Source organism: Leopardus geoffroyi, chromosome A1, assembly GCF_018350155.1.
Source record: "Leopardus geoffroyi isolate Oge1 chromosome A1, O.geoffroyi_Oge1_pat1.0, whole genome shotgun sequence".
Taxonomy (NCBI): Eukaryota; Metazoa; Chordata; class Mammalia; order Carnivora; family Felidae; genus Leopardus; species Leopardus geoffroyi.
Genome location: NC_059326.1, coordinates 153341457 through 153366763, shown reverse-complemented (window position 1 = coordinate 153366763; position 25307 = coordinate 153341457). Strand labels below are relative to the sequence as shown.

The 25307-nt window shown below is 39.0% G+C and overlaps 1 protein-coding gene across 1 annotated transcript in view; it reads right to left on the bottom strand.

The window, feature by feature from the left end:
* Positions 1 to 2341: 2341 nt before the first annotated feature.
* ADGRV1 (adhesion G protein-coupled receptor V1) overlaps positions 2342 to 25307 on the bottom strand; it is a 568614-nt gene continuing 545648 nt past the window's right edge. Inside the window, 3 exon segments of the mRNA XM_045497872.1 lie at positions 2342 to 2774; positions 11798 to 11975; positions 14799 to 14990. Coding sequence (XP_045353828.1) covers positions 2656 to 2774; positions 11798 to 11975; positions 14799 to 14990 — 489 coding nt within the window. The 3' untranslated portion in view covers positions 2342 to 2655.

Genomic DNA, 25307 nt, shown 5'->3' with positions numbered 1-25307 from the left:
CCGCATGCGGCTCTGTGCTGACCACTGGGAACCTGGAGTCTGCTTTGATTCTGTGTCTCCCTCTCTCTCTGCCCCTCCCCAACTCACACTCTGTCTCTGTCTCTCAAAAATAAATAAACATTAAAAAAATTTTTTTTTTACTGTCACGAAGAGGGGCGCCTCGTGGGCTCAGTCAGTTAAGGCATCCTACCTGGCTCAGGTCATGATCATACTCTTCGTGAGTTCGAGCCCTGCAGTGGCCTCTCACTGTCAGTACAGAACCAGCTTCAGATCCTCTCTCTCTGCTCCTCCCCCCACCTTTCAAAAATTAATTAATTAATTTTAAAAAGTGTCATGAAGAAAGAAGTTCAAACCCCCTGAAAAAAAGCAATTGCAACACAGTAGTCCCAACCCTTTCTTTAGTTTTCATTTTTAGGAATTTGATTTGATTTGTTTCTTCCTACACAGTATTATACTTCCCGGGCAAATGTCCCATTTTAATCTACAGTGAGAGGAAACAGGATGGCAAAATATTGCTGCTGTTAGAACATAAAGTTTATTTATTTTAGCACTGTGGCTTCTGGAAATTTTGTTTCTTTCCTTCCAATATTTAAAAGAATCCTGCTGAACAGCAGCAGGTAGTCCTTTTGATTCCTTATTAAAATGGTACTTTGGACAGCCATACAAATCCAATAACCTGAAGTAAAAAACGTATCCCATTTGTCATGTTTTAGGCCAGACTTTCCCCAAATTCTGACAATATGCTGAAATGAAAGTGAGTAGCTACTGGCAATTGCCTTTGTTAGAGAATTCCTCATTGGTAAAGTGATAGGCTTTTCATGAACTTTAAAGGTGGTGGTTGGAGCACCTGGGTTGGCTCAGTCTGTTAAGCATCTGACTCTTGATTTCACCTCAGGTCATGATCTCACGGTTTCATGAGTTCAAGCCTCACGTTGGGCCCTGCACTGACCCTGCAGAGCCTGCTTGGGATTCTCTCTCCTCTCGCTCTGCCCTTCTCCAGCTCCTGCTCTGTCTCTCTCAACATAAATAAACGTAAAAAAATTATTTTAAAAAATGGTGGTAACGAGACTGATTTTACCCTAAGTAAATTCCTTAAGAAAATACCTTAAGTGACAAATAAGAATCTAGTTTTCTGGGGAAAATGTTACAGTGACTATGACTTACAGATTCCACGCAATGAAATCTCACATTTCTATCATCATTACATAAGCCCCCAATTCATTAAAATCTATTAACAATTTCAATGTTACCAAGTCTAAAATTTTCATCTTAGATTTTGCATATTATAACCAATTTCATCAATTGCCTCCACCCTATCATGAAACAGACTGTATACAGAGCAGTGCTGGGGCTCAAAGAGACAACCAACTTATTTGTCACATAATGTAAATACAATCCTGTTACCACCTATTCTAAAGTTTCCAAAAAGGATTATAACTCCACCAAGGACGGAGCTTTGTTTGTTATGCTGTTTGATTTTGTTGGGCAGCTTTTTGTTTCCTACCTACAGTGACAATCCACCCATGAACACTCAATGTAAGAGGGAGGAGGTAGGAGTGGGGGAGGACTAACAGGAAGAGAAGAGTCATTTCACAATCTCATCAAGATAAATAATGCCACTCAGGTTTTATAAAAAGTAAATCCATGCTTAAGTAATTAAAGGACACTTAGAGGTGTTTCAATTATGGCTCTAAAGGAACAAAGTTTTCTCTTAATTATTTTTAATTTTAATTTTTTTGTTGAGATGATACTGATTTTCTCAAAAATACTAAAAAATTCAGAAACAAAAGGTCACAAAGGCTTCCTTAGGACAAATGTGTTCTGTTCCTAATGATTCTTCTGGAACCACAGTCAATGAAATCATCACAAACACAATAGTGTTTGTTCTGGGACAGACTTTCTGATTTCTCATTCCAAGACAAAGAAAGACTGAAAAATCAAAACCCAGAAATATTTCTCCTAAACAAACTGCACTGTTTAAATGCTCCTCTTCTTAGCTGTGCTAAAATGCTTGATGTAGTAGTTATTTTTAACTGGGAACAGAACATTTATTTTGGAAAATGTTCAGATCCCTAATTTTATAATGAGCAGAAATACATACTTTTGATGAAAGATGATGCAAACTGCAGTATCCCCGTCAACACGTTGTGTAGAATCTTTAACAGACGATAACATTTTATGGTTTTTAGGAATGAAAGTCTTCTAAAAGCTGTAAAGTCTTAAGTCTGGATGATCTGTGTCAATACTGGAAGAAAAAAGGTGCTTGACCACACTAGGTAAGCGTGTTTCTTTGCTCATACACAACATTTCCTCATAAATAACGAGCCTGGGTGATGTCATATGGATTCTATTGTTTTTATTGATCGTTATTACTTTTATTAAACAACGTTAGCCATGCAGGATGATTAAAAAAACAACTAGTATTCTTGGAATATATGGTATAAGGGATAGAAATTGATCCAGTCTTCTTCATAGCAATGAATTTTCAGGTTGCACAAAGATAAGTAACTCATATTCCCAACACAACAATCACTTCTGGGTTAATCATCCAGTACAATTCATAGGTTCCTATTATAGAGCTGTATGTAAAAAATTAGAGTTTTAGCTCAAAACCAATACAAATACGAAAGTATCATTCTAATGGTCACTAAGGCGCTAGAGGTGGGTGTCAGCAATGGGTATCCTCCTGAGTTCTACGATCTGGGAGTCAGTCAAGGTGCCTCCCTCCTGGCTCCCTTGACCCGATTCATTATCACTGACACTGAGACCAGCACCTGTAATAGAAAAAGAATAAACACAAAACTCCCAACTATTAGTGCAGTGTTTTGAGGGCCAAGTTAAATCAAAACAACACGTTTATTTCTATTACACTGGTAAACAGCGAGCTATACATTTCGAATAGATATCATTATTAATTTTTTTTAAGTAGGCTCCACACCCAATGTAGGGTTTGAACTCACCACCCCGAGATCAAGAGTTGCATGCTCTGAGAAGAAAGAGCTGCACTGACAACACCTGCTGTCATATCAGCGCCCAGAAGACACAGGCTCTGAATGACTCAGATCTGATCCCAATATAAAAATAATTGCATAACACAGAACCAAAACAGATCCATACACAAAACCCACAAGGCTAGCTGTTAATTACAGAGAGCGCCCAGAATCTCTGTTTTGAGGAAGCTCCACTGTTCACTCCTCGTTTTACAACTCAGAATAATTCAGAGAATTTAACACTGTGCTGGAGTAATACCTTGTTCTTCTCTTGTCTAATGCGCGGAGGAACACAAACTCTCATGTTCTCTCACACACACACACTCACATTCACACACTCACACGCAGAATGGGGATGTGGTCACAGGGTGTGCTGCTGGGCTCAATCACTACCGATTACAGGTCCCACTCCTCCCCCTCTGCTGGACACACACGCTGCAAACAAGAAGGAAAGTGAAAACCAGTTGCTGGGCAGCCGAGACTTCCCTTTCTGTTTGAAACGCAGGAAAGGCACATGTGCAGAGTTGGTAGCTATGAATTAGGTTCGTCTTAACCTAGTTGGGGATGGAAGGAGGAGCCCACCACTGCCTTCTTCTAGCCAAGCCCTCCTTCTTCTGGGTCTGTCCTCCCCACCCTCTCTGTGAAAGGTTGCTGTTGAAACCCCACTTCCACCCTTTGCTTCTGGGACACTACACTTGCTCATCTCATTCCCTAACCTGCTGGTTCTTTCCAGAGCTCTTCTGCTTTCTCCTGAATCTCTTCCTTCTGTCTCACCACTGGAGGCCTTGTCTTCAGTCCCGCTTCAAGGCCCACACTATCTGCGTGACCCGTTTTGCTCTCTAGCCTGCCGTCTCACTACTATCCCCCTGCCTGAGATGCCCTTCTCATCCCCCACCTCCTTAATCTGGCTGCCTCCATGCTTCCTGTCAGTATCAACTCAGCGGTTACCTTGGCTACCCACAGAAACCTGATGGTTCTCTTTCAAAATTTCTGACTCCCTCATTGCATCATATCCCTCATATCTTTGAATCTTCTAACTCACAGGACAGTGCTCAGCACACTGTGGGTGTTCAGTGAATGTTTGCTGAATGTATTAATAAGCTATGCTCTGCGTTCTAGTTCTCAACAATGTTTCTTCCAGCCTTATTGCCCATTCTGTTCCTCTGATCCTCTCTACATTTCGCTGCCCTCTTCTTCCTGATGTGTCACTAACACATCAAGTCTGGAACCGTCTGCATTGGCTTTCAGGACACTTCCTAATCAGGCTCTACCCTACCAAATAGACATACTTCAACATTTGCCTATTGGAAAGCTTTCTCAAAGTGATCAGGTCTCTTGTCTCGTCCTTCACGTGCCCATTAATTCCAGCCTGAGTATCTTCCTGCCCATCCATCAAGGCCCATTCCCACACCCTTCCACAGATAGCTCTTTCACCTTCCTTCAAAACAGGGAGGTAGAGAATGCAATATTTGAAAAGAAAAGTCCTAGTTTATACCTGAAAAAATATGAATCACATACCCTTTTTTCTCTTAAACTGCCCAGGTTTGGATAATAAATTATGTGGTATCTCTCCAGATAATGTATATATAAGTCATGGAGCGAAATGTATAACAAACACCCATGCACTCTTGGAAGTTAATAACTAAAATATTGCCAATGACAACATTTTTAGAAATTTAGTTGCCAAAACGAACACATTTAATGTGAAAAAAAAAATCAGATTTTTGGTTTCTCTTGAAAAAGCAGAGGGCAGCACTAGGCCTGCATTTTTGGAATGGAAAAAAAAAAAAAAAAAAGGAGCAAAAACATGGATCTGGCACTACCCTCTGGTTTGCCACTGTTTTCTCATCTGGTCCTCTTGCGTCATCTACAGCATCTGCTTGGCCCCTGAGGTAATATTTGAATCTGCTATTATGTCTTAGGAGGATAAAAGGTCCATGCTTCTCTGCCAGGGGAGCAGGGGAACTGTCCCACTTGGAAGAACCTGAGTGGATTGGAAGACCTTGGCCACTCTGTAAGGAGAAGGTAACTGAGGCCCTGAGGCCAGTAGCAGCCTCAGGTAAGGAGGAACCAAAGGGCTAAATAACAAAATTGCCCAATAGGAGATCAACTACAGAGAAGGAAAGGACACCATGATTACCATCAGGGCAGAGTGGGGCTTAATGAACAAACTAGTATGAGCTCCCACTGACTTTGTGCTGGTCTGCTCCAAATCTCCTTAGGATTACAGAAGGGTTTGCCCAGCATATTTACAAAGCACACCAGAGAGAAGTTCTGTACTGAAAGCCTGCTGAGCAGACAGCAAGGAACAGAGGGGACTGGGCTGGGAGGTTTAACATGGGGCGTAGCTTTCAAAGTAATGGCTGTCACCATCTTGTTTGTAACCCAGAGCCCTGTGAAATGTCAGGAAGTTGTAGATAGAGTCTCCCCTTGAATCACCACATCTACATGACCCAGCTCATCCTCCTTCTCAGTTTCTCCCAAGCTGAAATAAATGCATATTACTCAATTCTTAATCCCTCACTGAGGCTCAGAAAGGGCCCATATTACACACAGTAATAACATGACAGACTGGGAGCATAGTGCCAGGCTTCTGGGCTCTTTGTAATGCATAAGTAGTCTGAGAGGGTGTTTTGCAGTGAGTGTCAGGATTTTCTGAAAGGAATTTTTCTGCTTAAATTTTAAGCCAGAAATTCAAGAAAAATCCACTAACTGTGGTAATAGTCACCTTTCCCTATGGTAGAATAGGTAATATGAAAGAAACTAGATGTAATATTTTACATTCATCTAGTGCCTCTCCTTTCTTCAACATTTCAATACAGTTTAGTTAGGAAAGGATGATTATTAGTCTTGTTTTACAGATGCAGGGATTGAGTGGAGATCAGGGTGTTGACCGACTTGCTCATGTCACATAGCAGGGAAATCCCAGAGTGAAGATGTCCAATGGTCTTCTGACCCCAAATGTAAGGTGTTTTCTTCTATACCATACTGTCTTTTGTGGTGGCAGTTCTAATTGTGCTACTTTGTCCCTGGTCTAGAACACATTTTAAACCTTCTCGGCACATATTCAAGCCACCCCCATTCCTACCTCACTTAATAGTCATGATGCAATGAACACCCGGGTGTTTCAGAATACAGTATGGATATGTAAAATTGTTTTTAGGGGCACCTGGGTGGCTCAGTCGGTTTAGCTGCTGGCTCTTGGTTTTGGCTCAGATCATGATCTCTAAGTTCCTGGTTTCAAGCCTCGAATATCTGCGATTAAGGTGTGGGGCCTGCTTGGGATTCTCTCTCTCCCCCTTTCTCTCTGCCCCTCCCACACTTGCACTGTCTCTGTCTCTCTCAAAATAAATAAATAAACTGAAAAAGGGGCACCTGGGTGACTCAGTCAGTTAAGCGTCTGACTTCGGCTCAGGTCATGATCTCATGGTTCGGGAGTTTGTGCCTGGCGTTGGGCTCTGTGCTGACAGCTCAGAGCCTGAAGCCTGCTTCAGATTCTGTGTCCCCCTTTCTCTCTGCCCCTCTCCCACTCCTTCTCTGTCTTTCAAAAATAAATAAATGTTCAAAAAAATTTAATAAACTAAAGAAAATTGTTTTTAAGCATAACAATGAGCTGAACCAAACAAATAATTTATACAATGTGCTACTGAACTTAGACTGCCAGCTACTGATAGATTCTTTACACTAACAATCTCTAAACCCCAGGAAAACTTACCAACTACTTATAATAACTCTTATTAGCTAAATGAGGAAACTGAAAGCTTGAGTCACTTGCTGAAAATCACACAGATAGTGGACTGCAGAACTAGGTTGCCAACACTGGGCTCTCTGACCCCAAGGCACATTCCTATTTTCTGTGGATTTTTCAAATGTGACAGTAATACAAAGGTCATTATCCCTCAATCTTCTAGCTTTCCAAATTCTGCTCCTCCATTTTGATGCCCACTTAACTTTATTTAGCACACTGGTCTCTAGAAGTTTTTGAAGTTAAATAAGTCATTGTGATTTTATGTGATATAGCTGAAAGAGAAATTTATTAATGAGTTCTTAGAGCAGTTTGAGCATTTGGGCCTTGATTCTGAATGTTTTTGTTTCTATTCAAGGACTTGTTAATTTATTTTCTTCTGACTGAAAAAGAAATCATTTGAAGTTTTCAATAAAGAAATGTTTACCATGACATTTGTGTCCTTGGCCTGAGTAAAGCCAGGAAGCTAAGAGATGAGGGATGATAAGGAATCAGATTAGTCTCTCTGGGAGGAGTCCTCAGTGAAGAAAGACCCTGTTTCTAAGCCTAATATGTTCCAAGCCTGACATATTCTAGAATCTTGTCATTTTTGGATCAACATAAAAATCTGGTCACTCACCTCATAATCTAATACTATACAATGCTCCAGGTCAGTGCCTCTGATGTCCTTTACAAAGCATCTGAAGCATTGGGATTCCTTTACCTTTGGTACATGGCTTTTCAAAGGGTCTAGGGTGGTATGAGAAGGACAGCTTGAAGAAAATGTATTCCCAGATCTTTAACTTCTATGTGCACTCCTTTTTTTTTTAGAGTTTACTTATTTAAGTTTTTTTTTTTTAAGTTTATTTATTTATCCAAGGTGGGGCTTGAATTTAAGGCCATGAGATCTGACTGAGCCAGCCAGGAGTCCCAAGGTGCACTCTTCTCATGAGTTTTTGATAATTACTTATCAAAACATTTAATATTTTAAAATCAGTGCTGACTTACTCAACTGTAGATTAATAACTATAATGATAATAAAAGAAAATTTGGACACTTTACATATAGCCTTATGACCACAGAATAATTTTAAATTTCGATTTATATACATGTTTTGTGAGAGAGAAGTATGAGTAAGTGAAGATTAAATGAATTTCAAGCACAAAATACATTACATTAGGATAAAATTCTGTGGTGGGAGTGGAGTGGAAATACAAGTTCAAGGAGAAAAGACAATTATATAAAATTTCCAACTCTAAGAAAAAAGTCTGCTCCTATATTTTAAAAATGGAACGAATAACAATGGGTATCTAGTTGCTATGATATTTAGATTCCTATGAAATAGTTTAAAAGAATAATGTAAAATTTTCATTTTAAACTTATAATACAGTGGAAATTACATTATTTGATCCTATTTCAACTTATGAAAACCTTTACATTTTTATGCAAAGGGTTAGATAGCTTTTCAAAGTTGTTTAGTGGTTTAAATGAAAAAGGCTTAGAAGACCCACTATGCCCAGTATGAGAGCTGGAGTGAGCCATGGTTAAAGTGGACCTGTGATACATTAAGGTTTATGAACTCAAATGTCACAGAGACCAGGTGGGATAGCTTAGACCAGTGACCCAGGTCTAGTGAGCACTGGAGAAATCAAAGATCTCATGCTCTGTCTAAAGGGGCAGCCATTACACAACTCTAATCAAGGAGATTTTAGGATTGTGCTAGACTTTAAGCACTCTGTTGCTAGATTTTTCAAAAAAAGAAATTGTGGGGTTTTATGGGACACCTCTAAATTTTTTTTTTTTAAGATTTTTGTTTTCAAGTAATCTCTATACCCAACGTGGGGCTTGAAATCATGACCCCAAGATCAAGGGTTGCATAGTCCGACTGAGTCAGCCAGGCACCCTGGAATTTCTCTAAATTCTTAAATGTGTACTTAAAAAAAATGTTACAACACTATGAGAATCAAACAAAACCCTCTGTTGGGCCAAATCCGGCCTATGCATCAACTGTAAATTCAGCTGTAGGTGGAATGGTATGTGGACTGCTCCTCTGATTTGACCATATTCTACGATGAAGCGTCTAGGGGGTGGTGCTTTTCTGAAAACAGAGGGATCCAATGTTACAGACTGTTATTTTGGTCTTTTTAAGTATTTATTTCCTAACAAGTTTAATGAGCTCCAAAGAATGCTAAACTCATCTATAAGTAAGCAAGTCATTCCATACATTCCTGAACTGAATGCATTTAATACTTGTTATATATATAGGACCGACATCTAATTTAATTATCCTGCAAGAATTCATTTTATGTTTTCAGTGTCATAATAACAACTGACCACTTTGTAGTGCTGGGGACATAATCTTCCCTGAGAATTATTAGTAATCTGAAAGCCCCTTTCTAGTCCTAATGCTAGTGAGCATTTTGGGCAGTTGTTCATCACCTCCTTCATAAAACTTCCTTGTCTCTTTCCTTCTTTCTCAGCACGCTGCAGTTTCCTTTGTGGGACCCTCTTCTATTCACTCTTGAAAGGCAGATATTACCTAGGATGTTCTTCTTTCTCTTCCTCACCTCTTTTCTTCTTCTCTCTCTCCATCATTCTCCCAAGATCAAACTCGCCCATCCCTGCAGCTTCGAATATAGTCTCCGCATGGATGCATTTCAAACCAATGCCTTCAATCCTAAACCCTCAGCTTAAGATCCTTCAAGCCTGAATGTTTAAGATCCACCAGGCCTAATAACCAATAAGTCCAAATCTGAACTCACCAGTTTCTCGCTGCAAACAAATCAATGAACAAATGCTCTTTACATGATTCCTCAGCCTCTGAAGTGAGAAGCAGAAGCCTTTACTGACAGTCCTCTGAGTGTTCGCTCAGCCTTCCTCTTGTGCTCATCTTCTCTTTCTTATTTCCACTTCCTAAATCTGGGACCCAAACCCCATTCCCTTGGACAATTGCAACAATCTCCCAGCCTTTCTGGTTTTGCTTCTAAATTTACTCTTCATACTTTTGTAAGAGTTATTTTGCCTCAAAAACCAGTGGGAACATGCCATTCCTCTCCTCAAAAACCTCCATGGCTCACTAGGTTCTATAAAAATCCCACTCCTTAACATGGAATCTGAGCAGCATTTTAACATTATGTAAAATACCAGCAAGTGTTCTGCTCCCACAAAATGAATCTATTACTAAATGTGTTCCGGAAACACCAGGTTAAATTAAGTGAAGTGGGTTTCTTTACTCTAGGACTTTTCAGAGCTGCTAAAATGCTAATTGAATTGTGAATCTTTGCAGTTTCCCAAATAGACTCAGTCAGGGGATCCTCCCATTGAGGAGGGCTATAAATATCTCAAGGAGGTTGTTCGCTGAAACCCAGTTGGGGAACTACAGTAAATTATAAACCATGCAGGTTTCAGGCCTTCGTGCTGCTGCCTGGATGCAATCACCTTCCACCCTGGCCATGCTGCAGGCAGGGTCTCTTCTCCCCAGGCACCTATAAACTGAGCACCTGTAAGCCCCAAGGCATGGCTCATTCTACTCCCTCAGTCTGCAATGCCTTTCCTCCACCCTTCACCTATTTAAAACCTACATATTTTTCAAGATACAATTGAGAGCATTTAAAAAGATTTCCTTGATCTCTTCAATAATTAATATTTCTTTTCACTACTTATTTACTCTTCCTTATATCACGTTTGTGTGAATGTCTATTCCTCCAAGCAAACTCTTAAGTTTCATTTTTCTTTCATTCATTCATTTTTCCAACAATATTGTTGGATATGAATATTGGAAAGTATTCATTTTCCAAACACTATTCTTTTTTCTTTAATTTTTTTTTGATGTTTATTTGTTTTCGAGAGAGACACAGAGAGCAAGCAGGGGAGAGGCATAGAGAGAGGGAGACACAGAATCTGAAGCAGACTCCAGGCTCTGAGCTGTCAGCACAGAGCCTGATGTGGGGCTCGAACCCACAAACTGCAAGAACATGACCTGAGCTGAAGTCGAACCCTTAACTGCCTGAGACACCCAGGTGCCCCTCCAAGCACTATTCTTAATATAGGCATATATATATATATATATATATATATATATATATATATATATGATATATATGTGTGTATATATATGTATATATACGTGTATATATATATATGTATATATATGTATATATACGTGTGTATATATATATGTATATATATGTATATATATGTGTGTATATATATATGTATATATATGTGTGTATATATATGTGTATATATATATATACTATATATATGTGTATATATATATATATATACACATATATATAGTAAAATATACTTGGAATAATTATTTTAATAGGCTCATCTAAGCATGCACATATCTTCTTGCTTGCTTGCACATCTAGAAATGAAAATTTCACTGAAATTTTTATACTACTGGCAGTTCAAGATCTTTCTGAGGAAAAAAATAAAAAAAAAAAACTGCAGGGGCACCTACCTGGCTCAGTCGATAGCATGGGACTTTTGACCTCAGGGTCTTAAGTTCAAGCCCCACGTTGGGGTAGAGTTTACTTAATAATTTTAAAAAAAATGTTTAAAGGAAAGGAAAAAACCCGTATATTTGATTTGAAAACAACTATCTATTGGGGTCACAGGCTGAGTGGGGTTGAACATGTAGGAGGAGCCAGTGAGATACAATATGTGATGGTGCTTGGAAAACAAAAGAACTACATGCCGCCCATGATACTGCCTTTGAAATTCTTTGCTTCAAAGACACTCCAGGTCTCCGTGGCAGGTCAGAGGCAAAACTCTCTGAGTGAGATCCCTACCAGATTGTCTTACAACACTGAGATTGTTTCAATGGTATCTTGGTGTTACATCAAGATTCCAGGACAGAGACATTTACATTTAGAGTATGCCTTTTTCTTAAAAGCAAATTATAAATTATTTTTAGATTGTGTTATAGTTGGTGCCAAGAACAAAATATCCTAAAGTTTGGCTAGGATTAGGAATGGGTCATGAGAATCAGGATGTGCACTTCATGGGAAGAGGATATAAGTTGTAGCATAGCAAGAGTGCCTACTTCTAATGTGGTTTGTGGGTTCATACATACCAGTTTTTAATGCAAATATCAAGTCATCAAACTCCTGGGACTCCTCATCAGCTATTAGTGATCCCTGGCCATATCCTCCAGAGGAAGGAAATGTGGCGCCATTCTGCGGACTTGGCTTCAGGTCAGGGCTGGCCTGACTGGCTTGTTGGAAGGATGCTCTCTCCCAATCAGGTGGCACCTTTTTGGTGTAGGGTGGGGAGAAAAGGAAACAATAATATCAACACCTACATAGTTACTCTGATATCTACGTGAATAATTTATCTCCACATTCTTATTACAAACATCAAGTGAAGGGACTGCTGAACTGTTTAGAAGAAGACCTCTTTAATTTCACCTTTTGTCCTTAGAGACAACCTAATCTGGTGTTTCTCAACAATTTCTCTATTAGAATTACTTGTAGATTTCTATGTGGTCATGTGTGGGGAAAGAAAATTATTTTTTAAACCCAAACAACATGTTTTATTTTTTTGTGGATGTGTGGGAAGGAAACTGTTAAGAATATAATGGGGGGAGTTAATGGAGTGGTGGACAAAATAGCCTAAGGGGAGTAAAAGGTAGAAACTTCCAGTTACAAAATAAATTTTCACATAATCATTGGATTAAATGATTAAAAAGATAGTTCTAACCTAAAATGATTAAATGTATTCACTTCCCTCTGGGTCACTGATAAACAACCCCTTAATCCTTCCTTGCCTAATGCTTTCCCTTCTCTGCGTGGCTTTCTAGAATGTCACTGACAGTCCCTCACTGACAGCTGGATCAAGGCCAATTCTGAGCTTCTGAGGAAGGCAGGACACACTTGAAGGGTGTGCCATTGTGCAACACCCTACATGAACATTCAAGTAGTGGCTCAGGCCCAGGAACTGAATGGTCACAGCTGCTCCCTCCCGACACGGGGTTTTCTGAGAGACTACAGGGGAGCCTCCTGCTGAGAAAAGTGACCTGAGGACTGTAGGAATAATGTGAGAGAAGATTAAGCCTTAAAATATTTCAGTAAGAAGTTGACCATCTAGAGCCACACCGCTCAGCAGAGCTTTCTGTGATGACTCGGATATTTTAAATCCGTGCTCTCCTTTGCGGCAGCCACGGAACACATGGCTACTGGGCACTTGAATGTGGCCAGGGTGAGCGACAAACTGAACTTTTAATGCTGTTTAATTTTACTTAGTTTGAATTTAAATAGCCACACATGGCTAATGGCTATTGTATTGTATAGTTCAGATCTAGACAAATGCTAGATTGGATAAACAATCAAAAAGACAAAAAAACATTTTTTTTTTTTTTTTAAAGATTCACTCCTGAATCGTTGGTTCTAAAAGTACCCATTTCTGGGGTGCCTGGGTGGCTCAGTCGGTTAAGCGTCCAACTTCGGCTCAGGTCATGATCTTGCGGTCCGTGAGTTCGAGCCCCGTGCCAGGCTCTGTGCTGACAGCTCAGAGCCTGGAGCCTGCTTCTGATTCTGTGTCTCCCTCTCTCTCTGCCCCTCCCCCGTACATGCTCTGTCTCTCTATGTCTCAAAAATAAATAAACGTTAAAAAAAAGAATTAAAAAAAAAAGTATCCATTTCTATTGGTACCAACTACAATGTGAAAACAATTCCATTTTAACAACTTTGGGGATATAGAAATGGCACTAGATTTCTAAACATTTAAGGGTACTAAAGTCATATCCCAATTCTTAAATATACTTGTGATCACTTACCTATTTTAATTTTAACCTGACATGAATAAAATCCTTTCAACATTTAACATGGGAGACAAAAAATATCCCTGAGCAGGTAGATTATCTATCTACATACCTACCTACCTATTTACCTACTTACCTATCAATAAACCATTACCTTTTCAGACAGATGCACTTTGATTTCTTGCCAGATTTCAGGATGCAAACACAAATACTGTTTCCCTTGGTTTTCCTTTTTTAAAATGTTTATTTACTTATTTTGAGAGAGACAGAGACAGCACAAGCAGGAGATGGGCAGAAAGAGGAGAGAGAGAGAATCTCAAGCGGACTCTGTGCCATCAGCACAGAGTCCAACATGGGGTTCGAACTCAGGAACCGAACTCAGGAACCTTGAGATCATGACCTGAGCCTAAAACAAGAGTGCTTAACTGGCCACCACGCAGGTGCCCTTGCCCTTGGCTCTTTAATACAAAGACAGCAATGTGAGTTATGTAAGGAGCAATAAGCAAGCATGCTTCTGGCACTGTAGAAATGGTCAGGGACCTGCATACTATCTCTTCCTGGACAAATGTCTTCATGTAAGTTTAAACTCTGAGCATTGGTCCCAGTGCTATGGGTAGCATTACTGACAGATTGGTGGCAATGTGATTTAGACAAAGGAAAGCAAAATGATGAGGACAGAATGCAAAGAACAGTGGGAGGTGGATCTCACAGAGGACATCCTGGATAGATTTTTCTAGCAGTGCTGCTGAAGCCCTCTTCCAAGCTTTTGCCCTAAAATATTTTCTGGTACTTAAAAAGAGTTTTAGCCTCTTTTCTTTTCACTATTTGCTGGGATCCAAGTAATGAGCTGGGATGGGTGAAGAAAGAGAGTGAAGGACGTATTTTTAGGAAGAACAGTATTTAAAAAAAACATTTCCAAAGCACATCCAGTCACTGCCATTTTAAATTAGGAAGATTTTGAAGAAAGAGACGACAAATTATGTTCTGACTTCCCAGTACAAATCGCTGGTTAGTTTAGCTCACAGGGCAGGGAAAAAAAAGAATTAGGTAACAGGCATGATACCACAGTAAGCCAATCAAATACCACTGATCAGAGGCTGTTCCCAGGAGAGGGATTTAAAAGTCACACAGTACCTTTTAACCTGCAATCATCTTGAGGTGGAGGTGGACAGGGAAAGGGGGAGGGAGAGAGAAAGAGGGAGAGGTGGGAAGAGAGGGGGAGATGGGTACGGAAGGGAGAAAGGAGGAGGGAAGGGGAGGCAGGGAGGGAGGGGAGAACGTGAGCAGCTGCAAGAGCAAAGGCAAGAGCAGGCACCTCCTCCATAGCACTGATAAGGTTCTGCGTGGACTTGCTGATTTCCCCTCCAGCAGGAGGCATGCCACTCCCTGGTGTGAAGAAGGCTGTGCCGGGTCCAGGGTGTCCATTCATTTCCACTGTGTAGCTGGCCTTCATAGGGCAGCACGTCTGGTTGTGCAGAATGAAATAAACCACAAAAACATAAAGTCCCTGCAAAAGAAAATAACACTAGTTTGTTAAAGGAAATCCGGCTACCGCAGCTGAAAAATAAAGGTGGTCGTAAGCATAGCCGGATTTTCTACAAGCATTCAAGTTCTACCTGAAGCTGGGAATTACAGAACATGTTACAAGTCTAGCAAAGGGCCACTGTAAATTTCTGGATGTCACAAAAAAGTTTTCCAATGTTATTTGGGAAAAGTGCCCCCTCACTAAAAAACAAAAAAAAACAAAAAAACCCAAAAAAAACCAACACATTTTTTTTCTTGATTAAAACACAAGTGACTCTGAAATCTAGCCCTACAAATATGTGAAAACAAACTGCAGACGCATATCTGATTAGCCGTGTAGCTTTTTGTTATAGAAAGCAAACCTCTTGCCTTCCAGAAAAGTACTCTTTTCCCATGGATCTCACTTGTTCTCATTTTTTTCCTAGCAAAATGGTTGAACTGAGGTAGACTTCCAGAAGGGCAGTACTAATTGAGCCTTCTGATTTTGTTTATACAGCTCACTGACTTATTTCATTTGAAAACAGCATCACTGGGTAGGGACTCAGGAATTCTGTGAATTGCTTGGTATTTAGCGTGCCTTGCTTCTCAGCGAACGTCCCAGGAGACAACAAAGCTATCTTGTGAGTTCTTAAAGATCTGCTGGCCCTTTAAATTCTTTTGCAACCTAGTCAAGCTCTTGACAATTGCTCTGCTTCCGTCACAGAGAGCAACTCAGATTTTGCATTTGTGTTCCAGACATGGCCTACACTGGCTGTCCTTCATGATTTCTACAAGGGATCTACTGTATACTTCTAATGGTGCTTCTATAATGCTTGGTAATTTTGACCTTTATTCTCGGCCAATAAAATATGTTAAAGTGTGGCTTTTGTATCTGTTAATCTTGGTGTTTAAGTTTTGGAAGCAAATTAGAAGCCCCTTAGTTATGAAAATTCTTACATTAATCCACAAAAATGAAAGCAAGCTTATTAAAGAAGAAAAGGAATTAATGTTAACATTGTTCATGAAATACGAGTAAGTTTCTTCGTTTTGTGAAGCTTGCATTCTCACATGGTTCATGACATTTCTAGGAGTATGGAAGCAATAATGCAAATAATATACTTGTGGGCTTGAAACTTGTATCTGCTGGTATAAATAGCAAAGTGTCTGTTAGAAAATACTCAAGGCATAAGAATGACAATGAATTTTTGATAAAATGAAATTCGAAAACAGTCTGCATGATGGGCATGCTAGCATGTGAGCTATGTTGCCATTTCTAGAATACTGCCATAAATTAGGTCTTTCTCCCCCTTCCAGAGTTGGTATCCAATCTGTATAATTAACAGATATGTTTTAAAATCAGTGATTCACCTGCCAAAAATATTTTTAAGTATAATTACCTTAACCACGATATAAAGTTACTAACAGAAACATGTTTCCTTTTGAATTAGGTTTGTTTTGTTTGTTTTTGAGCAACATTAGTATTTTAAGTTATGTAGGTAAGTGAATTAGTTTCACGTGCAAATGATGATATAAACGTTAGCAGAAATAAATCTTCCTGAAAACACACACACACGTCCAAAATTTTTCTTGAACAAGTAATTTTTCACATGGGTATGACCTAATTAAATTGGCCACAGCAATAGACAAAACAGGAAAAAAATTAAACTGTCAGCCTTAAAAACTGTGAGAATGTCTCTGATTTATTTCAGGATTTCTCTAAGTGTTACGAAGTGATAGGGTAAAAGCTAGATCAGGAAACAAAAACCATGTTTTAAAATCCATCTCTAAGGACCCATTTGTTAAAACAGCACATTCTCTCTTGTTTGTTTTTATATCTAGCCTTTTGTGCTTCAGGAAAGGAACTGCCTGCTGAAAATAACTTGCATGTGAAAATTACATGTGTTTTTTTTTTCTTTTTCTTAAAAGAATACATATACAGCTAATACTTTGAATCTTTTAGATGTGCCCCCAGGAAACATAAACATTTTAGAAAAGAAAAGAATGTTTAAATGTAGATCGTGTGACATTTGCCTGGGTCCAGCCCAGGCTGGGCAAATACAGAAAAGGGAGCTTCTTTATCTAAAGTACCAGCCATGGAGATTTCTGACCTCAGAGTAAAAACAAGTTCCTTTCCCAAACACTGTGTGTTTCAATCCCAGGCTCTCCCTTATATGCTGCTCTGTAAAATAATGTAACAGAGAATCTAGAATCTCAAGTGTTCAATCCAAAATGCTGACCACCCACCAAATGTGCACGGTCAGGCACTGAGATGCAAGGAGAAAACATCAGATTCCTACTCTCAAGTTGCTCACAGAGACAACAATATCTTACAAAGTAATAGGTTAACTCTTTTAGAAGCAAGACCTATATAATCCATCCACCTGTTGTTCCTATGCTTTACTCAGGGAAGGGTGACAGAAGGGAATTCTTTCTGCGCATTGCTATTTTGATAATTTTGTTGGATCTCCTACTACAATGATGAAAAATGTTTTCAAAGTCTTTAGTTAGATTGTATCTGGATGAACCATACCTACTATGGCCAATTTTTTATTTTATTTTATTTTTTTGATTCAGGCATTTAAACTTACTGGCAAACATTCAGTGAGACACAAACAGACCATAATGTCTAAAGGAGTTAAAAGATTCTCCTAATATGATCAAAGAGGAAAATAAGTACAGGAGATGTGGCTGCTTAACTCAGTGATATCTATCAGTTCCATTAAGGTGGGAAAGAATCAACTTTGCTATTTGACAGATCTTCCCGAGAAGTGGTGGCAGAGGAGAACCGGGTAAAACAGCAAGTTGATTAAGCTGCCTGCTCCTGAAGGAAGTGAAGTCTTAGGGCTTCGCGCTGATTTGGAGAACTCATTTTCAATCTGAAAGTGCCTCCCTCTGAGGACTACGATACAGCCTTCAAACAGGAGCAGTTAATCTTGGCAGGACTTGTAAAAAGATCTCACAAGAGGGTAGAATCCAGATATTCAAACCGTAACTGCATGCAAGCTGTCACCGTCGGCAATCCCCTTTGTCTCTGCCTCGCCCTTCCCATAATTCCTTCAGGTTATAAAAAAGTGGTGAAAAAATCAAATGCATTCAATGAGCCCATTTAAAAACAGCTGCCCAGTCCCATTTCTTTAATTTTAAATCGGCTCTAAATAAAGCGAAACATCAGCTCACTATTTTTTCCACGTTCCACACAGTGTGACAGACCTTACACTGTGTCCTCCACCAGTGAACATTAACACACCCATCCAAAAAGAGCTCTCACAGATACTGAGCTAAATGTGTTCAGCAACCTGACATACTGACTCCACACAACCTCTACTTCTAATATTTATTTCAGTTTCTGGCAAAGAGTTTTGGCCAATGATACATGATAAAAATGTGCAGGTGATAGTGCCTAGCCTGCCATTAAAACACAAAGAATTAAATGTCTAGACACTAAAATGTAAAGTTTATAGAGGTGCCAGCACTTAAATATTTGAGGAATAAAAAGCTAGAGTTCCATAGGTAATGAGAAATTGGTCTTACAGACACCGCACATCTCACTGTAACCACGAAAGTTGAACTACTGTGCTGTTAGTAGTTGGCACTACTATGATTCAGGGAGTTTGAAAATAAAGGAGATTTTGCTAATATAAAGTCCAGTGAACTAAGATGAAAAAGACAAAGATTAAAGGAATTACAGAAGCTAATAGGGAAAAAAATACTCAAGAATTGTTCATTGCTATACTTGAAAAGGGGAATCCAAAGAATGATAACTGAAGATGAATAAAAAGACATAATATTAATATAATAATAATTTCTTGTAAAAGAAAAAAATAACTGAACCTTCAGATTGAAAGTATAATACCATGTACCAGGGAAATTTTGATGCAGATTCCTTAATACCAAATCATAGCCTTACTAAGTTTTAAACTTTAAGATATTCAAGCAGAAAAAAAGCCAGTCTGTGACTAAGTGGTAAATTTTGGGCTTTCCTCAGACTTCTTTACATCAACTAGTAGTGCTAAAAGACAATGGAACAATATCTATTAAGTTCTGAGGGGAAAAACTGGTCCAAGAATATTATACTCAGCCAATAGAGCATTTGAAATTATCAACCATTAAAAAAATATGCTGGGAATGCAACATCCATGTATCCTCTTGGGTGGAGGTAACCCAAACTACATGATAATAAAATATAACCAATAAAGAGATGAACTGCCTGTACAGAAGAAAAAACAGAATTCAGTACAAAGATGGCAAAAGGATCATGTGGGGTGCCTGGGTGGCTCAGTCAGTTGGGTATCTAACTCTTGATCTCATGGTTGGTGGCTTTGAGCCCTGTGTTGGACTCCGACCTAGCAGTCTGGAGCCTGCATAGGATTCTCTCTCCCTCTCTCTAAAATAAACTTGAAAAAAAAAGGATCATATAAAAAGACCTATATATCCATGCATTTAGATATAAAACCAATACTGAAGAAAATTATGAGAATTAGAGAGTCAAATGAAAAAGTTAAGTCTAGACAACCTAAAAAGATAATATTAACTAAGAAAGTTCCTAAGGTTGGGATAGAGGAGATGGGAGACATGATTATTCATGATTCCATCTTTTACAGCATGTAGTCAATCAATACTATGAAATTGAAATACCTAGGTAATAAAAAACAGTGATTCTAATCATTAAAAAATTTTTTTTAAAATTCTGAGATAGAAAGAGTGAAAGAGCTGGGGTGGGGGCACAGAGAGAGAGAAGAGAGAGAATCCCAAGCAGGTTCTGCACTGTTGGTGCAGAGCTTGACTTGGGCTCAATCCAACAAACCAATAGATCATGATCTGAGCCAAAATCAAGAGTCAAATGCTTAACTGACAGAGCCACCCAGGCACCCCTCTAATCCTTTAATGTATTTATAATTTCTTGTCTTCTTTTTTCTTAAAGTAAGCTCTATGCCCCAACTTGGGGCTTGAACTCACAACCCTTAGATCAAGAGTCACATGTTCCTCCAAAGGATCCAGCCAGGCACCCCTACCTAGTATATCTATATTTGTGGTATAGAACAATTTTTTGAAATTCAACAATTACTCCTCTTCCATTTTAGTTTTTCTAATTAAATTTTCAAATAAATTTAGTTTTGTATGTTACAGCAAATACAATATGGTCACATAATTTAAAATTTACTTGTAATTAGACATCCAATCGTATTTAGTATTCCAAAAAAGCTGTCTAGAATGATGTGCACTTAATGTTACTTTTATTTTTAAATAGCCAATTGTATTCAAAGAGACTTAATGACATATGTATGTATAAAGTGGGAATGATTTTAAAAATGATCCTTTGTTTTTAATGCCTCATTTGCTCTTTCTGGTGCCATTCATTCCTTTCTTTGGAACAGGATTTGCTCGTATCACTTCCCTTTCCCTCTAGCCTGCAGAACTTCTTTTTAGCATTTCTTAGAGTTTAGATATGTTAGAAATAAATTCTTTCAACTTTTGTATGCCTGAAAATGTCTTTATTCCATCTTCATTATTATTATTTTTAATGTTTTATTTTATATTTGAGAGACAGAGAGAGAGAGAGACACAAAGAGTGTGAATGGGGGAGGGGCAGAGAGAGAGGGAGACACAGAATCCGCAGCAGGCTCTAGGCTCTGAGCTGTCAGCACTGAGCCCGACGTGGGGCTCTAACTCACGAACTGTGAGATCATGATCTGAGCCGAAGTTGGACGCTTAACCGATGGAGCCACCCAGGCACCCTGCATTATCATTTTAGGGGAATATTTCCACCAGATACGGAATTCTAGGTTAACAGGTTTTTTGTTTGTCTGGGGACTTTGAAGATATCATTATACTGTCTTCTGGTTTCCAAGGTTTCTGATGAGAATAGTGTTTGCTTTTACCTTTTTTTTTTTTTTTTTTTGTATGCAATGTTCCCTTTACTTCCCCAAGCTGTCCCCATGATTTTCTATTTAGATTTTCAAGAGTCTGTGATATACCTGGGTATAATTTTCTTTGTTGGGGGTTCTCTTAAGCTTTTTGGATTTGTGTTTTTTGCTATAGAATTTTGAAAATTCCTGGCCATCACTGTTTCTGTTATGGTCACCTAATGTTAATGAGGATTATTTTTGAAGTCATTTTAAAGGTTTTTAACCTTGGGGTGCCTGCGTGGCTCATAAAGTAAGAGCAGGTGACTCTTGATCTTGCGGTCATGAGTTTGAACTTCATGTTGGCTGTAGAGATTACTTTAAAAAAACTTTTTAATCTTTATGCTTTTATTCTGTTTCAATTCTTTATAGTAAATATTTACCATTTTTTCCAAATAGTAATTTTTTTAACTATACGCAAATTTGTCAGTATATTAACAAAGATCAATTCTATATAATGGGTTAATAGAGATGAATTGTATATAATGGGAACATGGACATGTGGATAATTTTTTGTTTTTCTTTCCCACATTTTAAAAACTGAAACACAGAGATATTAAAATAATAGGTATAATGTTTTTGGAGCCACAGGGAAAATGTGCAATTTCAAAATCTCCACATTTTTGTGGAGGCTTTACAAATGGCCTATATAAAACCACTTATCTTTTAGATAGTCTAAGAAAGTGCAGAAAATGATGCAGGACAAGGGAATTCGAGAAATGAAATCTTCATTAAAATTCAGTTTTCAGCTGAAAAAAATCACAAATTTGTGATAAAAAAAAAAAAAAAAAAAAAGAGTATCTTCCATTAAACTTCACCCTCCTAGAAAGCAAGAGACTATGTCCAGTTCACCATTATACTTTAAATTTGCAGCGTGGACCCTGGCACACAAAAGGAACTTAAGAAATATTTTGAAGAGATTATGGTTTTTAAATATCAGCAGGGGTGAGAGTGGGATGGGGGTGGGGACAAACGTGGGTCTGAGGCATATGTTGATTTTAGCCCTCTGTTTCTCTCACTATAGTTAAGTGATCTGGTAGACGCTCAATAAAATTTTGTTTTGGTTTGGTCTTTCCATTTCACATGTTAGTTACATTGCCAAGACTCCCTCATGGGAGAAGCAAGCATCCACTCCTGGCTGGGTCTCTGCTTTTTTGGGCTGGTGCCCCTCTGGTGGTGGGCTTGCTTGGTGCTTAGCTCCCAGGTGACTTTCTGGCTGTCTCTGGCTTCTCTGCTGGGGCTGGTTTGTATATTGCTGCTGCTGCTTCTTGCGGCCACTTCCTCTCAAAGGACTTCACAGCTTTCTGCTTTTGCTCTTCCCTTGGCAGACAACCCTGAAAAGTCTCTGTTGATCTCTTGTTTCTGCCTTCGCATGCTCGTGGGCTGCAGACCTACTGCTGTTTCATATCGCTAGTGACTTGGCAGCAAAGACAATGGATTTCATGCCAGTGACAGCACTGAAAAGATAAATCCAGTATTTGTGCATTTGTACATTGTTTTAGGTATGAGATAAGTAGGAATTGCATCGTTCCTAGCCTCTTATTTTTTTTATCTCTTTTTTTTTCAGTTCCAGTGGTTTTTGTTGATGTTATTTATAATAAGAATCTACAATCTGATGTGTGCATTAAATATACAGAGAAAGGAAACAAGCAAGTTCATCTTGATGGACATTGGTTAGTCAGCACAATTGAAGTACTTAGAAGTCTACAGGAATATTTATTACCTGAATGTTTTTACAAATTATTTGGATGGGATAGGCAATGACCTAGTGTTCACCATGGGTTACCTTAGGTTCTAAAATTTCTTACTATTTTAAGGGACATTATCTATTCAGAACTAGTAGAGTCAATACATTTTCAGTTGGCTTACTTTGTTGACTTCACACATGTCTATGACTAAAATATTGGTTAGCAGGCCTTCACTTTCAAGGTTTGGACTTGGAAAGATGACTGTTCTTTTTTTTTCATGTTTTAAATTTATTTTTGAGAGAGCACAAGCGGCGAGGGGCAGAGAGAGGGGGACAGAGGATCTGAAGCGAGCTCTGCGCTGACAGCAGTGAGCCCGATGTGGATCTTGAACTCATGAACCACAAGATCATGACATGAGCCAAAGCTGGACGCACAACCAACTAAGCTACTGAGGTGCCCAGAAAGACGTCTGTTCTAAATTTTGTAATTCTTAGGAATAACAATTCTTTTTTTTTAAAAACAAGTTTCTTTTTTTTTTTTTTTTTTAACATTTTAATTTATTTTTGAGAGACAGAGTCAGATTGTGAGTGGGGGAGGCTCAGAGAAAGAGGGAGTCAAAGAATCAGAAGCAGGCTCCAGGCTCTGAGCTGTCAGCACAGAGCCGGATGCGGGGCTTGAGCCAACAAACCCTGAGATCATGACCTGGGCCAAAGTCAGACGCTCAACCGACTGAGCCACCCCGGCATCCCAGGAATAACAATTCTATATGCTTATTACCATATATATCTAGAGTACAGACAAGATTATTTTTTCAGGCAAAGTTTCTACCTACAGTTTAAGGATGTATTTCCCTGCATGTCACTTAATGGACACAAGAAACATTGGTCAGGTTTCTTTGTGATAAATATTCATGAAACAAAAGATAATTATTAGGTTTTGCCTCAGCAATCTTATCTCCAGACATGATCCCTGTTCCTTCAGCCTTTTCTCTTGAACCTTCTTCTGTAGAAGAAGGTTCATCTCTGACACTCTTATTGTTCATCATGCTTCTGTTAAGTTTCAAAGCATGGACCACTTATCAGTCATGATATTACTTATCAGGAGCCAGACTATTTCTGCCAAGACAGAAGAAAAATTAAGGTGTGTGTGGGTGTGTGTGTATGTGTGTGTGTGTTGTTATAAGAACACAAATCCCTGACCCCACTAACTCCCTGCTTTGAGAGCCCCCAGATTAGAAAAATTTCAGAAGTACAGATTGAATTGGGTGGTAGGACTGAGGGATAGAGAAGGCTAGAGGTGGTCATAATAGTAGAGAGATGGAACTAAATAATGTAGAAGAGGTTTGAAATCAGAATAATTTTTTTATGGTTTTAATAAGAAGAGGTGAAGAGAATCCAGATGGAAGAAATTTTGAATGTAAAACATATTTTTTTTTTTTTAATTTTTTTTTTCAACGTTTTTTTTTTTTATTTATTTTTGGGACAGAGAGAGACACAGCATGAACGGGGGAGGGGCAGAGAGAGAGGGAGACACAGAATCGGAAACAGGCTCCAGGCTCTGAGCCATCAGCCCAGAGCCTGACGCGGGGCTCGAACTCACGGACCGCGAGATCGTGACCTGGCTGAAGTCGGACGCTTAACCGACTGCGCCACCCAGGCGCCCCTTGTAAAACATATTTTTTAAATTAAGATGATAAAAATACCAAACTGCACCATGATTATTTATTTAAATCTTGTTATATCTATAAATACTCTTTAAGAATATAATTTGAACCTATTTTTGGTTTATTCTGAGAAACCTCTGCCACAGGCACTGGAAATACTCAAAGTTTGCACATGGAAATAATATGAATAATAATAACAACAACAGTAACAAAATAATCAGTAAATTGTCTTTATGCTCTCTGGTTGGTTTTTCTATGCAGAAAAGATTATTCAAAAGTTTGCTTTTAGTTTTGTCTAACGGTAAAAAGTTTGCAAAGTGTCCAGCCAACTATGGACATGAGTCAAAATGGCCCATTGCTGATGTGTATATGTATATCAAACTGCCATGAAATACACTTTAAATATCTTACATTCTCATTTGTCAATTATTATACAATAAACCTCAAAAAAAAAAAAAAAAGGAACAAACTACTGGGGCGCCTGGATAGCTCAGTCAGTTAAGCATCTGTCTCTTGATTTCAGCTCAGCCCACGGTTTTTGGGAATGAGCTCCAAGCTGGGCTCTGCACTGACAGCACAGAGTTTGCTTGGGATTCTCTCTCTCCTCTCTCTCTGTTTCCCCCTCCCCACTTGCTCTCTCTCTCAAAAATAAATAAACATAGAAAAAAAAACCTATTGATACACATAACAACATCAATGAATCTCAAAATCAATATGCTGGGTAAAAAAAGCCAGACACAAATGAGTACACACTCTATTGACACAAAATCCTAGGGGCGCCTGGGTGGCGCAGTCGGTTAAGCATCCGACTTCAGCCAGGTCACGATCTCGCGGTCCGGGAGTTCGAGCCCCGCGTCAGGCTCTGGGCTGATGGCTCAGAGCCTGGAGCCTGTTTCCGATTCTGTGTCTCCCTCTCTCTCTGCCCCTCCCCCGTTCATGCTCTGTCTCTCTCTGTCCCAAAAATAAATAAACGGAACAAAATCCTAGAACATACACATTTATATAGAGAGACAGAAAACAGACCAGTGGTTGCCAGGAGGGAGAGATGTTCTGCAGGTGGGCCTAGG